The sequence below is a fragment of the Petromyzon marinus genome, chromosome 79, assembly GCF_048934315.1.
Source record: "Petromyzon marinus isolate PM22_M1 ecotype Great Lakes invasive population chromosome 79, UKy_Petmar_22M1.pri1.0, whole genome shotgun sequence".
NCBI classification, from domain to species: domain Eukaryota; kingdom Metazoa; phylum Chordata; class Hyperoartia; order Petromyzontiformes; family Petromyzontidae; genus Petromyzon; species Petromyzon marinus.
Genome location: NC_133745.1, coordinates 2,773,778 through 2,794,317, shown reverse-complemented (window position 1 = coordinate 2,794,317; position 20,540 = coordinate 2,773,778). Strand labels below are relative to the sequence as shown.

The 20,540-nt window shown below is 47.1% G+C and overlaps 2 protein-coding genes across 4 annotated transcripts in view; one reads left to right on the top strand and one right to left on the bottom strand.

The window, feature by feature from the left end:
• LOC116958504 (zona pellucida sperm-binding protein 4-like) overlaps positions 1-20,540 on the top strand; it is a 70,506-nt gene that overhangs the window by 28,361 nt on the left and 21,605 nt on the right. Inside the window, exons 1-5 of one of the 3 annotated variants that reach the window (XM_076056897.1) lie at positions 15,303-15,405; positions 16,701-16,774; positions 17,631-17,720; positions 18,544-18,665; positions 20,072-20,186. In XM_076056897.1, the coding sequence (XP_075913012.1) occupies positions 15,368-15,405; positions 16,701-16,774; positions 17,631-17,720; positions 18,544-18,665; positions 20,072-20,186 (439 nt within the window). In that variant the 5' untranslated portion in view covers positions 15,303-15,367. Of the gene's footprint in view, positions 1-15,302; positions 15,406-16,700; positions 16,775-17,630; positions 17,721-18,543; positions 18,666-20,071; positions 20,187-20,540 lie in introns of those variants that run through there. The other 2 variants (XM_076056895.1, XM_076056896.1) reach the window with 2 other exon arrangements.
• LOC116958509 (zona pellucida sperm-binding protein 3-like) lies at positions 8,433-14,942 on the bottom strand. The gene is made up of 10 exons (XM_076056901.1): positions 14,822-14,942; positions 14,132-14,343; positions 13,587-13,703; positions 12,903-13,002; positions 12,217-12,394; positions 11,693-11,828; positions 11,501-11,595; positions 10,752-10,846; positions 9,510-9,638; positions 8,433-8,606 (listed from the first exon to the last, which is right to left on the bottom strand). Exons 1-10 carry the CDS (start codon positions 14,874-14,876, stop codon positions 8,476-8,478), a joined length of 1,248 nt encoding a protein of 415 aa, XP_075913016.1. The 5' UTR covers positions 14,877-14,942; the 3' UTR covers positions 8,433-8,475.

Below are 20,540 nucleotides of genomic sequence, written 5' to 3'. Positions count from 1 at the left end.
TCAGCCCAGGCCTCCCAGCATACTCGAGCTGGCTTCTCATTATTGCTGAGGATGTCGAATTGAATCCAGGCCCGTTTTCCCTTGTGGTGGCTGCGGCAAAAAAACGTCAATGCAAATTCTATACAATGCAACGGTTGTAAAGTTTGGTACCACAAACACTGCGCTACTTTAGCCCGCATCCCCAGTTCAGATTCCGGCTGGTTCTGCAAATGTTGTACATCATCCACTTCAACAACTTCACCTTGCACAACCACACTCGCACCACCACCTCAACCACAACAAAACGTCCACAACTTAAACGACCTAAAAATCCATTAACTAAACATTAACGGCATCAACAACAAATCTCTTGAACTTAGCACCTTCCGACAACAAAATTCCATTAATATAAGCCGCCATCCAAGAAACAAAATGAAAATCCACTTCTCGCCCACCCAACTTTCAAAATTTAACTCTCCTCGGTCGAGACTGACAAACAGCTGGTGGCGGTCTAGCTTTCCTCATCCATAACTGCATTCAATTTTAAGAAATTAAAATCCCAATGCCTCCTTCTGATATCACCACAGAAGTCTTAAGCGTCCGTATCAAAACCCATCTAGGCCCATTCACTATAATCAATGTCTACATTCCACCGACCGGTTCTTGCCCTCGCAACTATCAGTTCAATATAAATCAACTTTTACCAAACAACGACCCAATTGTTATTGGAGATTTCAACGCCCACAACAAACTTTGGCATTCTCCCCATTCAGATACACGTGGCGACCTCATTGCCAATATCTTGAACGGCTCCCTCTATGGGGTACTCAATGAAAAGAACCAAACCATAACTCCGTCATCTGGCCCTTCATCCTCACCAGATATCTCAATTGCGTTAGGAAACCTCCTTTTATCAATCGACTGGCAAGTCTTTACTTCCCTTGGATCCGACCACCTACCTATTGTGTTGATCCTCAATGTCACCAAGCCTTTGCAAACTATTAAAAACCGCTTGTATTACAACTTTTAAAAAGCCAACTGGCTATTTATTACATCAGAAATCAGAAGCATTAATCGCCCAAAATATCAACCATATCTACAGATCCGCACATAACTCTGAAAAATTTTCAGAAACATCATCGCAACTACCATCAAGCACACCATCCCGGCGGGTTGCTACAAGCAACACCTTCCTTGCCTCCCTAAAGAAGCCTCAACGCTAATAAGCCAACGAAACACTTTTGCTATGTATTGCAGCGTGATGATTTTGATTGGAGTTTCAGGTGGTTGTTTCTGTATAGTGGGAGAAACAGCTTTGCGGATAGTATGGTCTGAGTATCCGTTCATCTTGAGGGTCAGATGTACATGTTTCAATTCACTGGCCAAGTGGTTTTGGTCAGATATGCAATGAGTCCTATGGTATAGTGTTTTGATGAGATAATTATTTTGAGCCGGGTGGTGGTGGGAATCAGGTTTCAAGTAGGAATCTGTGTGGGTGACCTTCCTGTAAACAGAATGTCCCAAAGAGCCATCAGGCCTCCTCTTAAAAAGAACATCCAAGAATGGCAACTTGCCATCTTTCTCCACTTCCATGGTGAATTTGATGGATGGGTGTCTGGAATTGATGTGGTCTAGGAAATGGTTCAATGCTGGGAGGCCATGTGGCCAAATGACAAAAGTATCATCCACATATCTCTTCCACAGGGAAGGACGAAGGGTGGATGTCTGGATGGCGTCTGATTCAAAATTCTCCATGAAAACATTGGCTATCACTGGTGATAAGGGGGGACCCATAGGGGTACCCTCATTTTGTTTGTAGAAGGTACCATTCCAGGTAAAGTAAGTGTTGGTGAGGCAGTGCCTAACCAGCGAAGGTACATCAGGGTTCAGTCCATGTTGGACCAAATCTTCAATTATTGTTATGGTGTCAGGCACGGGGACCTTGGTGACCAGAGAGACCACATCAAAGCTGACGAGGATATTGCCAGGAGACAGTACAATACCCTTGATCATAGAAACCAATTGGGTTGAGTTAAGTACTGCTGAGGTGGTCTTTCCAGTGAAGGGAAGCAGAGCATCCAATAAAAAAAAACCAAGCTGGCTTGTAGGTAGGAAAGTTGATCGTGGACACGATGGGCCGTAGTGGGGTACCTTCTTCAGGGAATTTGGGAAGATCATATAATCTGGCAGGTCTTGCAGCCGAGGGTTTTAGGGAGGGACGTTTGGTTGGTTCGATTAGAGAAGTCGAACTAGTGATGATTTTGTTGTTTTTGTCTATAGGCTGTAGTAGGATCACTTTGAATTTTAGTGTAACTGCCATCATTGAGTTTGACTAGTTTTTGTTGTTGCTGTATGACTTTTTATCCATGATAACAGTAGCATTGCCCTTGTCGGCCGAGAGGATGACTATATCTTCCCTCTTTTTCAAATTCGCGAGTTCAGAGCGTTTGTTTTTGCTAATTTTGCAAATGGGTGTCTTAGCATTCTTGAGAAAAGTAGCTATTTCAGCTCTCGCAACGTCCGCTTGGATGTGTCCTATGCCCTTGAGGGCTAGAGATCACATCCTCTACTGGAGAGATCACATCCTCTACTGGTATATGTTTAGGGGTGACAGTGAAATTTATCCCTTTAGCCAGCACCGTTTTCTAATTACGATCTTGTTAACATCCAGCTTTTTGATGTGTGGTTCTGGCTTCTTCTTTGATAGGAGGTTGAATTTAGCGATCAGGTTAGCTTTGCAATTGGCTGACAGTGAATCAGCAGAGGCAGCAGTCATGTTGTCAACATGATGCTTCTGTGGACAAGATGGCGCCGATGATGGCAGCCTCGGCCGGTTGGTGCGCCCTGTTTTGTCCAGTTTTGTCTTGAGAGGGGCCTACTGTTCAGCACACCCGTGCTGGTGAGAGTGTTGTATATGTGGGTGTGTGAAAATTGATGAAAAAGGATTAAAATTAAATGAAATTCGAAATTTGCATAATTAATCCAAAATTATGTTAATTCGTGTAATTATGCGTATAACTATGCTAATTAGAGAGGTGATCGTTTTAATTTATACGAGTGGGTGTGGTTGTGTTAATGATAGCCTTTATGATAATCAGGCCCCGCCTCGTTGACGAGGTGGGGTTATCAATCAGTATAACGCAATCAATCGTGTGCAGTTACGCTAGTGTCAATTCGGCCTCGTTGTCTAACTTCGTATTATTGATCAGCTTAATACAGTGATTCTCGCTTTAACACTCCCCGAGTGTTCATATTTTAGGTCCCAAGTTCATATCATTCGCTTTAAAGTTTAATGAGTGTGGATTGGTGTGTTTATAGTTTAGGTTCCCGAGTTCATATCTCGTCGCAGGATACAGATCTTACGCAAAAATTTCAGGAAAGAATCACACGACCACTTCTGTATTAATCAATTTATTTCTAATTAAACCTTAACTATAATATGTATGTGAACTCTCAATCTCGGAACTTCAACACGGTATCCACACGGTATCAAGACAGTATCATCAACGACTGTACGATTTCACTTTGATAGCACATGCACCCCGCATAAAGCGATTGTTGTTAGAGAAGGAGAGAGTTATTAGAACATGCAAATGCTATCTAAACAAAAACCGTAACTTATAATGAATGATTATACTTGAATTATTCCCGCAGTATCGCACTCGTTATTGATCATCGATCATATGCAACCCTTATCACGTTGTTAGCACACTGGGTCTCAGAACAGGTGATTATTCTGTAGAGTACGCGAGTACGTGCGGCGATTACGAACGAAAGGTACTTTAAAGATTATACGACGATAAGAAAAACAATAAAACAGTTATTATTCTTAAAGGCACAAATCTCAACAGATACATCGGCAGATTATCTGACTACATAATGGCTTGGAGTAAGGGCATGCGATGGGGTGCTCCTTTCTCCTGAGGACCTCGCCTGATACCAAGTTTTAATTAATTGTGGACCAGATCGCCTGATGAGGATCTGGTGGGACACACCCTTCCCCACAAGAGCGTGGCTCTACGGGAGAAGGTGTCAAAGGTAAATTCGTATTGATGGATCTGTTGAATATTTATGCGATTAAGAGTACAGCCCACTAAATAGTAAAGAGGACAACTATGGATACGCTTATAACGACATATGTATGATCACTCGGTCTCGTTGTGACGCCTTCACGGCCACTGATGACCGATAGACTTGAGTGTTGGCTTCTGGTTTAAGGACCCGTGTATGTTTGAGTGACATGAATTGTTTGAATAGTCAGTGTTCGGGGTCGAACTTGTGTCAAACAGACGCCTGCTTGTCGTGTGGTGAGGGGGCGGTGCGCGTCATACGTATAAGTCGATTCGGCGGTCACCGTGTTGAACGGATTCGGATGTCGTCGATACGCTGCTGCAGGTCAGGACGCGGTCGGTAGATGGCGCCACAGCTCGCTCGCAGCGTGCACGGTGGTTGAGTGTTGACCCGGGTGCGCACTCGGCTGGCGATGCACGGTGTGCACGCAGCCTCGTCGCCAAACAGCGACCCTCACCACCCCGGCGGCAGCAGAGACCTCCGCGTCAGCAGAGGCTGACCCACGCAGGGGCGAGTTGAGCTGTCAAGCGGGTCTTGCCCGCCTGCAGATGAGATGAGGAGCCGCTCCGATGAGTCGAGCCCCCGATGGCCGGCTCCGGTGAGCCGATCGAACTCAGCTGAGTTCCGATGAACTGCGGACGAGTCGAGCCGACCCGCTGGTCGCAGCTCGCTCCTGAGTCGACCCCCCGGTCGAACTGAGGTTTCAATGCTCAGGATCCTCTTTTTATGCCCAAAAATCCCTTCACTCGGATCCTGCCCACAAGGCGGGGTTTCTTTCGATTTTTGCTGTGTCAGGATTTGTCCGTATGTATCTGCGTCCGTGCGTGTGTCCGTACGTGTGTCAGTGTGTGTCCTTGTGCATCACCCACGGTATATTCCGTTGTCATACTCCTACCATAAAACCCACAAGTAAAACAATCAAATGTTATAAATTGTCTCGAAGGCGCCTCTCTGTCTGGGTGCACAACCTGGAGGGAGGGGCGATATTCCCTCCGACTTTCACCGACACACAAAGAAATGGTTAAAAAGTTTTAAGTTAACATTTCATTTCATCAGAGTTCCATAGTTATGATTCTGTATTAATCCAAGGTCTGAGTCAGCTTCTCGTTGTGGTGTTTGACTCGTGTTTCCCCAAGCGTATACACACTCCTACCCTGCGCTGCAGGGATACAAAGACGGCCGGGATTTCCCTTTCTCTCCGACCCTGGGTTTAACATCGCCCTTTGCTTACGTTGCAGTTTTGCTGTGCGCTTGCATTTCTTTTCCTCTCTAATCTTACTTTAACCCTGCTTATTATTTGCGTATGGGTGGAGGCTAGAGCATTTATGTTGACTTAGGAAAACCTGATTGTTATAGGCTTCGGGTCAAGTCGTATAGAAATGATTAAAATATGGAAATAATGTCATATTAAATTAATAGACGGGTGATGGTTACATTGACGTAGCTTGTGGCAGGGTTCAATTGAAGTGGGTGTGAAAATCAATAACTTTAGCCTACCCTGTCGTTGAATTCCGATTTTAAGTTACTTTAATAGTAATGTAGAACCAATCAGCTTTTTGACTGAACTATATCTAGGCTAATGCAAACTCCCAGTGACCCTGGCTTGGTGTGTTTACGTCAGCCCCTGGCAATTCGCTGTGCTCTGCTCTCTATCTGCTCCCTCTGACCCTGGGAGGGCTCTTAATGTCAAAATCGTGTTAGTGGGTCAAGGTAAATATGACCTCCACATGCCATGCTGAGGCATGGTTTGGTGTTTTCATTCATTATTAAAATTAAAAGAAACAATAGAAATATGCATCTATATGTATTGAAAAATTACTTGTTAATATTAAGATGGAAAGGGGGCATATACAACAAGAGAGGCCTGCTGTTGAGGGGCCTGCTGTTCAGCACACCCGTGCTGGTGAGAGGGGCCTGCTGTTCAGCACACCCATGCTGGTGAGAGGGGTCTGCTGTTCAGCACACCCGTGCTGGTGAGAGAGGCCTGCTGTTCAGCACACCCGTGTTGAGGGGCCTGCTGTTCAGCACACCCGTATTGGTGAGAAAGGCCTGCTGTTCGACACACCCGTGCTGGTGAGAGGGGCCTGCTGTTCAGCACACCCGTGCTAGTGAGAGAGGCCAACTGTTCATCACACCCGTGCTGGTGAGAGGGGCTTGCTGTTCAGCAAACCCGTGCTGGTGAGAGGGGCCTGCTGTTCATCACACCCGTGTTGGTGAGAGGGGCCTGCTGTTCAACACACCCGTGCTGGTGAGAGAGGCCTACTGTTCATCACACCCGTGCTGGTGAGAGAGGCCTGCTGTTCAGCACACCCGTGTTGAGGGGCCTGCTGTTCAGCACACCCGTGCTGGTGAGAGGGGCCTGCTGTTCATCACATCCGTGTTGGTGAGAGGGGCCTGCTGTTCAGCACACCCGTGCTGGTGAGAGAGGCCTGCTGTTCAGCACACCCATGCTGGTGAGAGAGGCCTGCTGTTCAGCACACCCGTGTGAGGGGCCTGCTGTTCAGCACACCCGTGCTGGTGAGAGGGGCCTGCTGTTGAGGGGCCTACTGTTCAGCATACCCATGTTGTTGAGAGAGGCCTGCTGCTCAGCACACCCGTGCTGGTGAGAGAGGCCTGCTGTTCAGCACACCCGTGTTGAGGGGCCTACTGTTCAGCACACCCGTGCTGGTGAGAGGGGCCTGCTGTTCAACACACCCGTGCTGGTGAGAGGGGCCTACTGTTCAGCACACCCGTGCTTGTGAGAGGGGCCTGCTGTTCAACACACCCGTGCTGGTGAGAGGGGCCTGCAGTTCAACACACCCGTGCTGGTGAGAGGGGCCTGCTGTTCAACACACCCGTGCTGGTGAGAGGGGCCTGCTGTTCATCACACCCGTGCTGGTGAGAGGGGCCTGCTGTTCAGCATACCCGTGCTGGTGAGAGAGGCCTACTATTCATCACACCCGTGCTGGTGAGAGGGGCGTGCTGTTCATCACACCCGTGTTGGTGAGAGGGGCCTGCTGTTCACTCCCATGCTGGTGAGAGAGGCCTACTGTTCATCACACCCGTGTTGGTGAGAGGGGCCTGCTGTTCAGCACACCCGTGCTGGTGAGAGTGGCCTGCTGTTCAGCACACCCGTGCTGGTGAGAGGGGCCTGCTGTTCAACACACCCGTGCTGGTGAGAGGGGCCTGCTGTTCAACACACCCGTGCTGGTGAGAGGGGCCTGCTGTTCATCACACCCGTGCTGGCGAGAGGGGCCTGCTGTTCAGCATACCCGTGCTGGTGAGAGAGGCCTACTATTCATCACACCCGTGCTGGTGAGAGGGGCGTGCTGTTCATCACACCCGTGTTTTTTCAAGTAGTGGTACCCCAAACTTTCGCAGCTCTTATAAATTCCCTTTTCACACCATCAATAAGTAAACTCCCCCTCCCCCCAGCGCCAAACGACAAGTCCACCGGCACGTACACTACCGCTTTCCTAAAAATCTGCCAATCAAATGCTCATTTTTACGTTAATTTCTTCGTCAGAACACCTTGTTTGCTCACACACAGTTTAAAGGTCCGCTGTCTGAGCATGGTTGTGTTTTGCTAATTTCTCCTGTTTGATTAGTACTAGGTGCCTCGGTGAATGTATATGTTCTGACTTTAACATAGCTATTTCTGTGACCAGTTATAAGCTAATCACTCAGCTATTTCAATGCTAAATTCTATGCCTATTCCTTTGTCAAGGGGTACCTCTGCGGATGTGTATACTTTAACTTAGCTATTTTAATGAGCCATTTCAATGCTAAATTATATGCCAATTCCTTTGTCAAGGCGCTTTGTTTTCATCTCACACAGCTTAAAGGTCGTGATCCAAGCGTGGCTTCTCTCACTCCAGCTCTGTCCTCCAGACAGTCTCGTCCCTTCACCTGATGAAGGCCGCTTGTGTTGTGGCCAAAACGTCGTGATTTTTTGTTATTTTATTTTCACCTACGTGACTTCACCCAATAGAACCAAGGAGTATGGATCCTAGCAGTCACGAAAGCTTGGAATATAGAATTAAATACTACTGTTTTTGCATCTTACACATTGCCCATTTTTGTAATGAACTAACAATGCTCAATTACTGCCACGGTTGTGAACTTCTGGGTCCATTTTAATGGCAGATTACAGTGGCATAGAAATGCATTTTTTCATGACATTGTTCAACTGCTCCATTGTACATGCCAAAGAATTCCTGCCAGTTAGGACAATTGGGTAAGTCAAAAAATATTTGCCTATATTAGGTACATTCCACTAGTCCTGGCACGCATGAATTGGAGACCACCTAATCGTTTCCATACTCGCCCTCATGAACTGGGGTATGATGTAGTTACACGAACTGCTCGCAACACCAAGCAAAGACCCCACAAGGCCAGAAAAGTAATGCACCAGAGTTTTATTGTCATAGGTTAAGCAAAGGAAGATCACAAGTTCGTTTTCAATCCCTTTGAAGGAGTCACGTGACGCCTCTTCGAAACAAACAAAGCCACCGTGGCGCTTGCCGCGACAGCCATCACCAGCGCAGCCACTCCCAGACCAAGGACGGGAGCAGCACCTGTAAAACAATTGAGAGAAAGGGCTGGTGGGCAACTGCGGAGCTGTTAAGCTAGGGTTTCCACATGCCAGAGGTTGTGGGGCATTTGACCCATCCAAGTATTTGGTCAAGGTGTATTGTTCAAAAATGGTCACATCACTCACCAAGGTTTGCCATTTAACACTGGTGGATGGGCTTAGTTCAGCATGTCACACATCTTATGTTATTAAAAACAATCAAATAGTATTCGGTCTGTTAAAACATCTTGCCATCTTAAAACATATTTACATCTGACGACCAAAGTACATTTAAGGAGGATCATTGCAATGTCTGTTGGGCATAGCTTTAGGGCACTGCTACAATATCCGTGTTTTTTACCTTTTCAACTAGTTTTTGGGGAAGGGGTTGTAGTTGGATGTCAGCCTTTTCAAAAACGGAGAAAGAAACAGACCTTCCAAATTGCATAAAGTTCTGTATAGAGATTAAGTATTACAGACTGCTAATCCAAGAGGTCAACCAGAGTCATTGCCTCATGGACGTCCTGGTTTAGCCTTAATTTAATCAGCTCGAACGAAAAGAGGTTCTCCTTTCCGGCAATAAAACAAGTGTTGATATATTCCTTTCACAAGGAATCAAGTCTGTATTAACCACACGTACTTTTAGTGAACATGCGCCTTTTATATAGATATCGTCTATGAAACGGATTGGTCTACACCAGAGACAACCTTCTTTATGGCCTAGTCCGAGTAAAACCAGAAAACGTCAAACGGTGAACAGTACACAGATAATCCATGCATCGGAGCATTTTTATCCCTGGGTGAGCGGATACATCATGGGACTGTTTTGCCAGTATCAAAGTACGGAAAATAAGCTTTTACCCTGAGACGGGACAAAATGCGCCAAGAAAGAATCGGGCAGCTTTACCGTGGGTTGCAGATGTAGAAACCCGTGGCTGCTGCCGTTTTGCAGGGCTGCTTGGCTCGGCACCATTTGAGAAGGGCTTGGCAATCACGATGGGGCCCAGCATCACATCTTCCACCGCATACGACGGTCCTGAGTGAGTGGACCACATTTGGAATGTGGCGAATGCCTAGGCTTAAGAGCTTGATCTTTTGTAGCCCATATTACCAGGTATCATTAAATGCATTACTGCATATACATTGTCCCAAAGAAGCGATTCTGCCTACATCATGATTTAATGGGGATGTAGCGCTGAGGCACAGAAATGGTGAGTCACCCCCCCCCCCCCCCTGCCTCCCCCACAGACTAATTGCTGCTGAAAGTTGTGAAAATATAATTATTTTTGGGCAATTTAAAGCATACGTTTCCACAGATGGCTGGAGGAATGGGGGGGGGGGGGGGGAAATGCCAGGCCTTTGTGCTTTAGGAAATTACTAAAAAAAAATCGAAGACACACCGAACGGTCACAATGGCTGGCCGAAAAATGGAAATCCAATCTGTGAGAAGACGAGCCGAGGTGGGAGAATTTCGGATATAATTAAAAAGCGAAACTAGCAAATCAGTCTGCCAACGGCAAGATCCCGTGTATGGCCCGCAAAATCAACCAAGGATTGAGAGTCTTGCAGAAGACGGGCGAATGTGTTGCCAAGTGCCGAGTTCGGCTTTGACAGTATCACTCAAAGTTTAATTTTACATTCATCGTGATGTTTTGAGTTGCAGACTGCCATAAGTTGTATTGCACCAAGTTAGAGTTGCGAGAAACTAAGGTGGTGGTCAAATACATGTTAGAAGTTTGAGAATTGAGCGAGGAGCTGTGACGAGCAGCTGACCGCGGCAGGAACCCTCCTGAAGCCCAGGTGCCACCAAGGGTAGTTGTGCATGCCAGCTGCTACTCAGAGGACCAGCAGCGCAGCAGGTAATTATTCACCACGAGCGCGTGGACTCGGAAACCCGAGCAGACTACAGCAAAGATCGCGTCTACAAGGATACAGTGGCTATTTAGTTTACTTGCCATATGACAGTACTTATTTCAATCGTGATGCATCCATTTTTGATTGCCACATACCCAACACCATTATTTAGGTAAGGTTTACATGGTGAATGTCGCAGTTTGGATTTTCTGACAATTTCCTAGAACGTAACACCCTTGATATTCAAGGGTCTTCTGTACATGACTAAATGGCCGATTACGACGGCTGTACTCACCAGTCACTGCTGCCACATCCCTGCGCCTTCTTCCACTGGGGCACGTGGACTCGCAGCAGCTGCACACCGAGTCCGAGCCATCAGCAGAGACCCACCTGCATTGCACACAAATGTCGTCTGTAGTGGCACAGGCAATGCTCACGCGTATCCGTTCACATTTAAGGAAAGTGCCGATTGAGCAAACGTTTAGGGCAAGCAACGTACAGTGGTGTACCATTTGGCCAGCACCACTCGACCAGACTGATGGCGAGAAAACCGCACTCGATGGGAGCCGTGGCCAGGAATACAACTCTGGGCGTAGTTTTGTTTAACTGTATGACATCACCCGACCTGTAAAGTCAGAGCCTTCAAAGAAAAGTATTGCAAGTATTTGTAGCATCAAGGGGCAGTCTGTGGCCAGCCCTAGTGATCAGCTTGAGAAAAATCTACGAAGGCGCGGCTCAGTTGATGCTCCTGACATTAGCCACGAGTGAGACTTGAAGTCTGGCTACCAGGCAGAGATTTTTCAAAATGAGCTCAAACCAATTACAGACGTCGTATGCAGGCTTCGACCAATAACCACCTGAATACATCTTAACAAGAGCAGTCCCGTGGGACTGCACAATAATTGTTATAATACCAATTGCAGGTAGAAACCGAAGTTTGGTCTCAGGGATTTTAGTTAAGCACACATGCAAGGCATGGATTAAGCTATTGGATGGAAGACACTGAAAAACAAATTTCTGGGCAATGCAAGGAAGAAGACCAACCTGTATGCAGCCGAGGGGCTGTAGGTGCAAGCTTTATTGACAGCTGTTGGAGATGTTGCAACATCTGCAACCTTCAGCTGGCAGAAGACAAAAACCTGGACCGAGAAGAGGAAGAGAGTTTCTCACTCAACCACACTGCCTACTACGTGGCTAAAGGTGGTGTCTGTAGAAGCATGCATTACAGTAGATCACCTGATCGCCATTGTTGGTCAACGTCGCAAGGAAGTGGAAGGCATCTATGAAGAAGCGAAGGACGTTGTCGCTTTGCCGGAGCAGGAAGCCAGAAGTAAGGCGCGCATAATACGAGACTTTGCCATCCACCAGACACCTGCACAGACACCGTAGACGTATGACATGTGGCTTTACATAGGGCAGGCTAGCAGAAAGCCAGCGCTAGGAGATGTCGTACGCCTCTTCTACTATATAATGATGCATTGAGGGTGCGCCAAGCCCACTTCTTAAGGGGCAAGGGGCTCCTCCCACCCAAACAAACCAAAGCAGTCACCAATGGCACACATTGACCACATCTCTCATCAGTAGTGTGACCGACACCACATGACAAAAGCATTCACCATGCACCTGGGCAGGTTTAACCATCAGAGCGTGATTCAGCGGCATTCCAAGGTCAGGCTCTGTTATATGCTCAAGCAGTGGAATGCCACCTTTACGACAAGGAGCATAAACATTCAGACAGGATTAGGAGAGAGAAATCTCACCCAGAGTTAGAAATTATTTGGTAGCTGAGGGGAGAGTTCCTGTCTGGAACCGGTGTTGCAAAGCAGCTGACCACGAAGATCCTGAGTGGAACGTGGTTCACCGTCTGCACGCTCGCCTCGACATTCAGAGTCTGGCCCAGCTGGTATACGGTGGAAGGTCGCGCCACACTCCAGTCGTCTTCATAAAAACAAACAATTAGACAACATCAAAACACAATTACCAAGGCCGAGTGCAGACTCAAAGCGCAGCTCGGAAAGTGCTTGCTCACGCCACTGCTTGTGGAAGAATCCCAGAAAAATCATGGGACCTTTTGCCAGTACCAAAATATGAGAATAGGTTTCCATTTTTTGGCAACAGGTGTTAAGATGTTGAAACACCAAACTGAAACCTTTTGCAAGGAATGATGTGTCTGCATTAACCACAAAATGTGTGGTCAGAAGGAATCATGCAGACACGATTGCTTGTAAAAGGCTTCAATTTGGCGTTTTAACATCTTTACATCTGTTTTGTTGTCAGAAACATGGGGAAAACCTATTCTTAAACATGATATAAAGTTTAAGAACCTCGGTTATACATCTGGCGTATTCTTAAATACCAAGTAAACATCTTGAATGGCAGTTTAGACTAAACCATCCTGGTAGCAGCCATGTACATAATAGGCAATCAATGTCCTCACACCACTGACCAGTCATGAGCCTCAGCTTGAAGCTCAGCTGCTGCTGCATAACCTTGGCGCTGCTGAAGGGGATCCATGTGGGTTTGATAGCATTGCTGGACACGTTCCCCTTCCTGCAGCGAGGAGATCAGGCACAGATTCGCTACAATGAGCAGAGGTTGGCGATTCTCAACAGCACAAATTGTGACCAGATTATTATTGCAATGCCGTTAACATCTTGCAAATAATAGACAAGCAAATATATACAGAACCATATTTTCAGAGTATATTTAACATCGCAAAGTGCAAGACTTACAACCGACGAGGACCAAATAAGAGTAAGTATGAGACTTGGTGCATTGAATGCTATCCAATGGAGTACAATTAAGAGGACCGTGGTTCACACAGTATGCAATGCATGAACCACTTCAGACGTGGACATTTGTAAGGCAGGATGTTTGAGGCAGGCCATAATACAGCCGCTTGATGTGAACCCATCAGTAAAGTTGGCACCAAAAACCTCCACGACACAGTACAGGGAGACTTTCCATGCGTGGATTAAATCGCTGTCATTTTGGCTTTATTGCAATTCAGGCCTCGCAAAGCTAAAGCACACGAAACGGAACGTAATTTTTATAGCCAGTGGTAGAACTACAAGCAGTTTAGCTGGACTTCAAAAATGAAGCAAATGTCAACAAGAGACTGCTGGTCAACTCGCCTGGGATAGCGGCAAACGACCGGCACGGCGACGTAGTTTGTGCGGATAATGCCCGTGTTGGACGTGGGGCGGTAGTAGAGGTAGTTCTCGTAAGACAGCAGCTCTGCACTCATCTAAGACGGGAGGAAGACATGGGGTTTATTACCCAGTGGGATACTAGTGGAATTGAAAAAAAAAAAAGCTCAAACACCTTGGTGAAAGACCCAATGCAGCAGTTCCTCGGTTTAAATAATTTACCTAGCTCATGTCCACCATATAAACCACATCCACACAAACCAATGCAGATGCAGAATCCTGATGTATTATTGGAGAAGAAAAACGTTCAAATTTACGACTGGTCATCCAGAACAGACCTTAACATAATAATGCAATGACCGATATACAAATACCAAGGGGACTTCAACAGCAATACACCCCGCTGTTATTGAAGAAGTCTGGCTCGAATCGAATGCGGAATTGTAGTTCTTATGCATCTACACTCGGCTAAAAAATAAAGCAGTTGGATTGCGAAGATTATGTTACAGCATTAGCAGCCAGTTACCTGGAGGCTACTGCCACAGCTTTCCAGTGCGTAGAGGAAGGTCACCGTCCCAGCAAGGGCGTCGCTCCCAGTGACGGGGCAGGCTGGCACCCCCAGGGACAGGTCACTCGCCTGGGCCAGGTGACCCGTGCCGAACAGGTCCCTGCTCACGGTCAGCGTGAGCGTCGCCTCGTCACACACCACACTCACCGTGGCGGAGGTGGCCACTACAGCTGGCGGTGCCACACGGGACGAGGCGCGAGAGTTACCCAAACAGTGACACAGGTGGTCAGTGAAGCCGTAGAAAGTCTCAGAAACTCGCAGTCACAATCATCCACACGGAGCTGCGAATACTTGGGTTCGAATTCTCCAGTAGCACCTCAGTAACTTAATACACGCGTTAAGACAGGTTAAGAATACGTTTTGGCAATCCACTATTGGATCAAGTCTTGCACACTGCTGTCGTCAGTTTGACCATACAGATCAGTACGGGCTGAATTAGGGCAAAGCCCACACTTGTAGCCAATGTTAACATTACTGGGACGCAAATTGGTGTTCAGGTATATAGAACAGTGAATCAACCACCACGCAACATTAGCAAACCCATCGTTAGTACGGGTATATTATGGTGTTCTCACCAGGCAACACGGTAGTTGCATAGAACGACAAAAAAAAGATTGAAAATGCATGTTTCAACCAAACTCCACTTACCAGAGGCAAGACATAACAACCCCAAGACCGCGAACAAAGCCCTCGGGGTCTCCATCGCAAGGACAACAAAAACCGAGACTTAGCACGACACCAGCAGAGCCAATGCACCTCTCGTCCCGACTCGGGGCTTTTATCTGCGCGCGGGCTCATTCGGTTTCAGTAATGTGCCAATTAACGCCTCCTGTGTACGTGCAGCGTGATTGCGGTGCAGCTCCCACCCATGCACTTGTGCCGACATCGAGCAAACCTCTACCGATGAGACAATAAGTGAGTGGATCTGCTCTGATAAAAATCTCGCCGATGAGACAATGCGTGAGTGGATCTGCTCTGATAAAATCTCGCTGATGAGACAATGAGTGAGTGGATCTGCACTGATAAAATCTCGCTGATGAGACAATGCGTGGGTGGATCTGCTCTGATAAAATCTCGCTGATGAGACAATGCGTGGGTGGATCTGATCTAATCTGGATCGGGATCGCTGAGGGCTCTCCATATAAAAGGGGGTGCCGTGGGCGATGGAAGGCGACGCAGCCGATTTATTTAACGATGGCAAACCTGCGAGTTCTTCTACTGCTCCTGACCAGGTGAGGAGGCCGGAGGAGCGTGGTGGTGGGTTTTAGTGGTGGTGGGTTTTAGTGGTGGTGGGTTTTAGTGGTGGTGGGTTTTAGTGGTGGTGGGTTTTAGTGGTGGTGGGTTTTAGTGGTGGTGGGTTTTAGTGGTGGTGGGTTTTAGTGGTGGTGGGTTTTAGTGGTGGTGGGTTTTAGTGGTGGTGGGTTTTAGTGGTGGTGGGTTGTAGTGGTGGTGGGTTGTAGTGGTGGTGGGTTGTAGTGGTGGTGGGTTGTAGTGGTGGTGGGTTGTAGTGGTGGTGGGTTGTAGTGGTGGTGGGTTGTAGTGGTGGTGGGTTGTAGTGGTGGTGGGTTGTAGTGGTGGTGGGTTGTAGTGGTGGTGGGTTGTAGTGGTGGTGGGTTGTAGTGGTGGTGGGTTGTAGTGGTGGTGGGTTGTAGTGGTGGTGGGTTGTAGTGGTGGTGGGTTTTAGTGGTGGTGGGTTTTAGTGGTGGTGGGTTTTAGTGGTGGTGGGTTTTAGTGGTGGTGGGTTTTAGTGGTGGTGGGTTTTAGTGGTGGTGGGTTTTAGTGGTGGTGGGTTTTAGTGGTGGTGGGTTTTAGTGGTGGTGGGTTTTAGTGGTGGTGGGTTTTAGTGGTGGTGGGTTTTAGTGGTGGTGGGTTTTAGTGGTGGTGGGTTTTAGTGGTGGTGGGTTTTAGTGGTGGTGGGTTTTAGTGGTGGTGGGTTTTAGTGGTGGTGGGTTTTAGTGGTGGTGGGTTTTAGTGGTGGTGGGTTTTAGTGGTGGTGGGTTTTAGTGGTGGTGGGTTTTAGTGGTGGTGGGTTTTAGTGGTGGTGGGTTTTAGTGGTGGTGGGTTTTAGTGGTGGTGGGTTTTAGTGGTGGTGGGTTTTAGTGGTGTCTCAACAGCTCTGGTTAATGAAGTATTGTGTAGGTTTGTAAGAGAGGGCCAAGAGCGTAATTGTAATATATATTTGGGGGAACACATCTCCCCCCAATATTCAAATATGCTGAAAGTATCCCCAATATATTGCTGTAAAATAGATTTGTTTATGATTGTGGTTATGTATGTGCTTTATTAATCCCTAATCTCTGCTATTACATACACTTAAACAAGAAATAGTAAAACAAAGCAAAGAGCAATACACTATTAGACAGTATTGTAAATAAATATAAAGTCCATCCAATGTGTTAGTGAATTTTTATATTTAAGGCAGGAAATTCATTTTCAAGTTTAGATTTTTTTTTTTCTAGAGGGGAAACCCCCCGCCCAACCCCCTTGAAGATTTGTTTCCACACACCCCCCCCCCCCCCCCCGACAGCTTCCTCTGCCTGGGCTCCGTCCTCGCGAGGCTTCGCCAGTCGCTGGGACCGCGGACGCTGGGGGAGCCGAGTGGTAAGGGGGCGCTGCTGTTGCCGTAGTCACGTGACACCCACATCGCCCATTCTCTCAATACCGCCTCGTGTGCACAGACACCGCCGTGTGCAAGACTAGAATGGCGGCGTCTCTCGGTGAACTGGAAGTTGTTACTGGCGACATGAGTTGTCCACGAGAGCGCTGCCAGGACGAGGTGGGGGGGGGGGGTGAATTTGTTGTGCGCTGCAGCAGTCACGTGACGCGACGTCACTGCTGCTGCTGGGCACGAGACCGGCACGTGGATGATTAATAGTCCCCCAGTGCATTGGAAAGGGGTTGTTCGGGGACATTAACGCTCCCTTTGCCCGTTCCTTTTAACGATAATAACGTTTTCGAAAAATGTGGCTTGTGACTGATTGGCACAACTCTTGCAACTTTACTTAAAATAGTGAATTGTACAACATTTGACCGCACACGACCTATACGTTTCACACACGTGGCAAAATCATCATGGCCTGTTCCTTTCCATTATAGTAACGGCGAACTGTGCACGCGCGTTAATAATTTGCATATATCAGGATCTACAGTGAATACTTTCCACTACAATTTCAAGAGTCTAATGCGGGGGTCTACGAACAAAACATCAAGAGCAATGTTTCAACCTGCGGCTTCGAAGCTGCAGGTTGACGATCTCTTGTGTGAGCTTCATACTGTCGAATCGTGCACGTGACCTTTTGGAATTTGTGCCAAATTAGAACAACGCAACACCTTACAGACTTGTGTGCACAGAACAATGAATGCACTGTGCCCAGCCAGCAACTGGCACGGGCTGTTTTTATTTTTATTTTTCCATAAGGTGTCGTTGATGTGTCAACTTCTGAACTGTCTCCCCCAGGTCTGCTGAAGCAATGCCTCTCCTCCACTCTGGGTTTCTCTGTGGGATGGAGCAGCTCCTCTGACAGCGATTACCGTGTTTTTGTACGGAGTGAGTCCATGAGCTTTCACTTCAAGCGTGATGACATAATTAACCATATTGATCCATTGTATGATGACTCTATATACGATGAAATTGATTGATTCGGGGCTGAGATTCTCTGGCCCCTTGTTTGGTCCCAACTCCTTTTTTCGATGCCTTCTGACCTGCAGTTTTTTTTCTTATACGTTATCGCTTTTTAGGTTTCTTAGTTCGCTCTGCGTTGTGACATGTAATTCACATGAACAATGGAACATTTAAGAATCTGGGATTCGAAGCATGGTAATGATTTGGCTTCGGGGTTCATTTCAACTAGTCTAATGCAACACGACGATTATTAAAACCGTATTCTTCCATTGGCTAACTGCATGTGTTTACAAGATGGGTGAATCCTTTATTAAGCAATGCCTTATTTTGCTTGCCTGTGCAATGCGTGCTCCTTTCCTTTAATTGGACAATTTCATGCAAGGTGGTGCCTTCCGTTGTAAACTGAACCTGGTGACTCCTGTCAGACTCTTGTTCTCTACTCGCATCATCTGCATTTCCCACATGAGTCCTCGGTTGACGACTTGGAAGATCTTGTCGCCAAATCTGACACGCAGTCTTATTACTAGCAACTATTATACGAGTTCGTTGTGCTGGTTTTGTGAGTACCGTAATTCCAGCAGCGTATTGAGGTTCCTGTTTCCTAGACACGTTCCTGGGACTGGACACTTCCTACTCGAGCTGACACTGACGCCATCCTTTGTTGCCCTTGCAGTCACGCTGCCTACATTAACTTGTGGTGTACAAGCCATCCAAACGCAGGTTTTTCTAACTTTGTTCTTGTGTCCAGCGGTGCGGAATGAGGCCGTGGATGTGGAGTCTTTGCAGGGGGCGTGCGGCTTCTCCATCGCGAGGGATGGTGCTGGGCTCCACTTCACCGCTGCTGGTGATGCCTGCCACGTGCGCGTGGAGGTGAACACGAGGAGACCATTGTGACTTGCGTCGATACTAGTACCCGCTGGGGCTGATGTGATAGTAGCGAATTTGATGTTTTGCAATCCATAACCGTTCAGCTATCACGTGCCAACGATGTTGTCTGGCCTTAATCAAATTGGATTTTGCCTACCGTGGTATTTTCCTTTTGCTTGGCTCGTGCATTTATAAAATTTGTTTCCAAGATTTAATCTTTGATTTAGCTCTTACCATCCACTCTGGAATTTGTTTTCAGGTGGGTTTTATTGCCTTTCTATTTATTCCTACAAGTTGTTATGATTTCGATCATCGCTCGGTGGTAGCTACTTTGTTTCTAGTTTATACAGAAGCTCTTTCTCTTGACTGGTATTCCCGTACAATCGATGCCATGCTAATTCCATCTGTCTTGCCATCCTTGTCTTACCAGTTTACCTTGGTTTGTCGTCTTGCTCATTGTATTATGCCATGCCGCTACACTACTCTCTCAACCATTCATAAGTCTCTTCTTGCTCATGGCCTTGCCTCATTGCATTTCTTTTTTTGTCTTTAGTCTCCGCCTCATCAGTCTTATCTCTAGCATAATTGTTCTCCCCCTGTGCATAACAGTAAAAGATTTGCCATCTAGACATCCATGTCACCAAGTGGCCGCCTTGATAGAGGGAATATGTGAAAGGTTAACTGTTTACGTCACAAAGCACGGCAAAACAGGCTTTCAGTTTATGTAATTCACGCCTGCCAATGGATGCAGCTTTCGCAATACTACTCAATGCAAAGATTAGCATCAAACTGCTTTGATTCCAGGTATAGAATAAACGGCACTGTTACTACAGAAGGTCACTATCCAAGCTGGCCTCTAAGAGACCAACGTAGATGTAAGAAAAGTATTGCATTCAGGGCGAATTAGGACATGGATGGTGTATACCAGCAAAATGTAAGTGGAAGACCTAACCAACATACGAGCTTTGTGCCAGAAAGATGTACAAGTAACCTCAAGTAGTGCACAAAACATGAAAGTGAAACCAAATAACAAATGTGTAGTTGACACCTAATGGGCTGTCTGCCCAGGGATCGTGATGCCCGTGTGAAGGTGTTTGTGGCAAGAATAATGGAGGTTTTGTGGTATGGTGAATATGGAAAATGTATTACACGTAGAGAGCAGGGCAGCGTCCGTTTCTACAATAACAACGGTTAACCTGGGAAAGTGATTTCGGACCCAGGAATGCAACCCCCGTGTGGTCTGCCTATCTTAGTTTGGCTGGCAGGTGGCGATGGGTTTCCTATTGAGTCTTCCTTGTCGTTGGCCTGGCCTGACCCAAACAATTAGAATACACTAAATCTATTGATTTGTTTGAGCCTTCCTGGAGTACTGGCCCCAATTCCGATTTGAGGACTGCTGATTTCACCAGGACGGCAGGAGGAAGGTCCAGGTGGAGCTGCAGGAGATGCGGCAGGGGCTGAATGGACTCGTCTGGGCTTTCACCATCGACTGCCCTGAGAACCTAAGATCGGCGAGGGCCGGAGGTGAGTATCATTGACTCTGCTAATCGGACGTACAGACTGCACTACCTATGACTTGGTGCTATAAAATGGGTCTGCTGGCTCAACGGCTGCCTTTTGTATCGACCTAGATCATCTCTCCTGGTGCTTTTGCGTTTCTAGCAAGTGCGTTTCATGTCCTTGGATTTTACTGTACCAACTTGCTGTTTGAATCATTTTCCGATGCAATTTCCCCCAATGGCTGATTGCAATAGTTGCACCATATGAACGCGTATTCCTAATGCACTGCTGATTGGTGCTGCCCCTGGGTCTTGAGGGTTAATTTGACCATGCTTCACCACGCTGCTCCTCGTTGGCAAATGTTGAGTGGCACTGACC